General features: G+C 38.0%; 1 protein-coding gene across 1 annotated transcript in view; it reads right to left on the reverse strand.

Moving 5' to 3' along the window:
- dnajc10 (DnaJ (Hsp40) homolog, subfamily C, member 10) overlaps window positions 1-3,578 on the reverse strand; it is an 11,419-nt gene that overhangs the window by 686 nt on the left and 7,155 nt on the right. Inside the window, 8 exon segments of the mRNA XM_025063705.1 lie at window positions 2-32; window positions 131-278; window positions 1,914-1,967; window positions 2,181-2,314; window positions 2,420-2,514; window positions 2,617-2,677; window positions 2,791-2,892; window positions 2,996-3,154. Of these exon segments, the coding sequence (XP_024919473.1) occupies window positions 2-32; window positions 131-278; window positions 1,914-1,967; window positions 2,181-2,314; window positions 2,420-2,514; window positions 2,617-2,677; window positions 2,791-2,892; window positions 2,996-3,154 (784 nt within the window).

The raw sequence follows: 3,578 nt of genomic DNA on the forward strand, positions 1-3,578 counted from the left end.
ACTTTCCCTGCTCTTATCTTCCCTTTAACCATCTGTTTGTGAAAACAACACAAACACCTCACAGCACCACCCACAGAAAGAGTTGTGAATTGGTCCGACTGTAATCTCTGATCCAAAATAAACTACTGACCCGAGCCATGACCTCAAACTCTGGAGCAAAGTGTTGACAGGGCCCACACCAGGGGGCGTAAAAGTCCACCACCCAGTGATCCTGACCAGAAAGAACCTGAGACCTGTACGAGTTTGGACTTAAATCCACTGAGGCTCTTGGTAAATAACTGTGGACACAGAGATGCAGAAAGGTGAGCAAACAGTAACGCAAGTGATAATTTAAAAAAAAAAAAAAAGACTAAAGACAAATTTTGAGAAAACTTAGAGAAGTTGAATAACAAGTTGAGTTTAAAGGAAGTGAGAAGATCAAAGAACGCTGTATAAATTGTGAAGAGAAAGTGAGAGAAGAAGAAACAACAGACAGATTTTAGACATGTGAAAAAAAGACAAACCGAGAGAAAGATTAAAAGACAAACTGAGAAAAAGACAAAGGGAGAAAAAGAAAAAGACAAAGTGAGAGAAAGTAAAAGAGAATAAGTACAAAGGAAAGATATGCAAAAGATTAAAGACAAACTAAAAGAAAGATAAGATAGGGCGAGAGAAAGACAATATTAAAGACAGAAAACGATTACACAAAACTCAGAAAGATTAAAGGATACTTGTCAAAGATAAAAGGCGAACATGATCGACAAGATGATCGATAAAACACAAAGGAGAAAAAATGTATAAATTGTGAAGAGAAAGTGAGAGAAGAAGAAACAACAGACAGATTTTAGACAAGTGGGAAAAAAAGACTAAAAACAAACCGAGAGAAAGATTAAAAGACAGACTGAGAAAAAGACAAAGGGCGAAAAAGCAAAAGACAAAGGGAGAGAAGAAATAAAGAGATAGCCAAGTAAAAATTGAAGACAAAGTGAGAGAAAGTAAAAGAGAATAAGTACAAAGGAAAGATATGCAAAAGATTAAAGACAAACTAAAAGAAAGATAAGATAGGGCGAGAGAAAGACAATATTAAAGACAGAAAACGATTACACAAAACTCAGAAAGATTAAAGGATACTTGTCAAAGATAAAAGGCGAACATAAAAGACAAGATGTTAGATAAAACACAAAGGAGAAAAATTTATAAATTGTGAAGAGAAAGTGAGAGAAGAAGAAACAACAGACAGATTTTAGACAAGTGGGAAAAAAAAGACTAAAAACAAACCGAGAGAAAGATTAAAAGACAAACTGAGAAAAAGACAAAGGGAGAAAAAGAAAAAGACAAAGTGAGAGAAAGTAAAAGAGAATAAGTACAAAGGAAAGATATGCAAAAGATTAAAGACAAACTAAAAGAAAGATAAGATAGGGCGAGAGAAAGACAATATTAAAGACAGAAAACGATTACACAAAACTCAGAAAGATTAAAGGATACTTGTCAAAGATAAAAGGCGAACATAAAAGACAAGATGTTAGATAAAACACAAAGGAGAAAAATTTATAAATTGTGAAGAGAAAGTGAGAGAAGAAGAAACAACAGACAGATTATAGACAAGTGGGAAAAAAAGACTAAAAACAAACCGAGACAAAGATTAAAAGACAAACTGAGAAAAAGACAAAGGGAGAGAAGAAATAAAGAGATAGCCAAGTAAAAATTGAAGACAAAGTGAGAGAGAGAAAGAACAAAAAGGAGATGAAGAATAATGACTAACTAAGAATAAAGAAAAAGATTACACAAAACTCAGAAAGATTAAAGGATACTTGTCAAAGATAAAAGGCGAATATAAAAGACAAGATGTTAGATAAAACACAAAGTAGCAAAAAAAAATGAAAAGAACATAAGGATTTAGGAAAACTCAAAGAACAAAGAAGGAAATGTCTGACCTGAGAGCCCAAGTCCTTAGTGAATGGGTGTCTCTGTTCCACCCATTATAACTTCTGAAAACACACAATTATTGACAATCTTTAGAGCACAATACTGAAGGAAGTGGTGTTTTTTCTTTAACAGTCACACTTTAAAAGAGTAGTTATAGATTTTAGGCGGGACAAGAGGTATGGTTAGCAAAATGACCAAAATATGTTAACCTTAGCAAGGTTCATCTCACTTGTTAAAAAAAATAAATAAAAAATAAAAAAATCGCCTTTACTTACATGAATTTGTCAGGCTGACGAGTGTTTCCAGAGTACAGTCTGATCTCAGGATATGCTCTGACGCCCTGACTCTGGCAGAAGGACTGAAAACGCTGACAGTCCATTGATCCCACCTGAATCTGACCTGAGACCAGCTGAGAGACAACAAAACCGGTCACTACCCAATCATGACACATTTGGGCTCACAGAGACAGCGCATTTGTTCCCCCACACTGCCGTCTCGGCATGTGGTAGTTTACCCTGGCCATGCGTCTCCACTCAGGAATCAGAGCCTGGCAGGGTCCGCACCACGGAGCATAGAAATCTACGGCCCAGATCTGACCTTCTTCCCTACCTGCGGGCGAACACAAAAATGAGTCAGATACAAAACAGAGCAGAAAAAAAGATGGTTTTTTTTTTTTTTTTTAATACTGAAGAAAATGTTAAGATGATCCACCTCGGACTCTGTCAGCGAAGGTAGAAGGTTCCAGGACAACCACAGAAGGTTTAACCAGGTCCTTTGAAGACAGACAGAAGGCTCTTTGGGATCATGTTTTTACTGTTTAAATGTTACTGTATTTTTTTTTTTTTTATTGCCTATGACAATAGTCACATCGGTTTGATGTAAGACCTGTATAAACTCCAGGATTCCATCTGCCGAGTGCTGACCCTCGTACTCGTGGACTGAGGAGCCGTTGAAGACCACAGTGGTGGGGTAAACCTGAATGTTGTACTACGTATCACAGAGACACGGAGAGAGGGGGTTTAGATATGTCCAACTGTCAAACCCGGGGTTGACATTATGGGTTTAGCTCAGGTCAGTGTCACGTTCTTACTGTGGAGCAAAGGCTATGGTGTATGGTACAGTCCAGAGTTCCAAACTTCATCTGACCTGCCAACTGGATTGAGGCCTTCCTCAGCTCTGGGAGTAACGCTCTGCACGGAGGACACCACTGACACACAGAAAGTGAGACATCAGTTAACCAACAGCACCGTTAAATGAGCTGCAATGCTGCCATCTAGTGACTTTAACTTTCATACACAGCCGTTTATCCCCAAAACTATTTTTAGGGCATATGTAATTTGACAAAACCCAAGCATTGCGTTATCGGGTTTTCATTGTCGGGGGGGAAAAGCTATAGCGATTCGTACAGATGTTGTACAATTACGCTAATTCGGGCCGATATTATCGGTCAGCCCTAAAAAATCATTTTGAAACCGGTGGGATTCACACAGTCAGTTCTCGCACATAAGATGTTTCCGAAATTACTTTCTCATTCCCTAGTTTCCTAGTCGTCATGACTGCAATGCATGATGGGATACATTGTTCGGGTGGCGATCATCGGCTGTACATTAGATTTCGCAGTGAATTCTGGGATACAGCGCTCTTTATAGTAATTCTACACATTAAACATTCTC

This window comes from Cynoglossus semilaevis, chromosome 16 (genome assembly GCF_000523025.1).
Source record: "Cynoglossus semilaevis isolate Cse_v1.0 chromosome 16, Cse_v1.0, whole genome shotgun sequence".
Lineage (NCBI taxonomy): Eukaryota > Metazoa > Chordata > Actinopteri > Pleuronectiformes > Cynoglossidae > Cynoglossus > Cynoglossus semilaevis.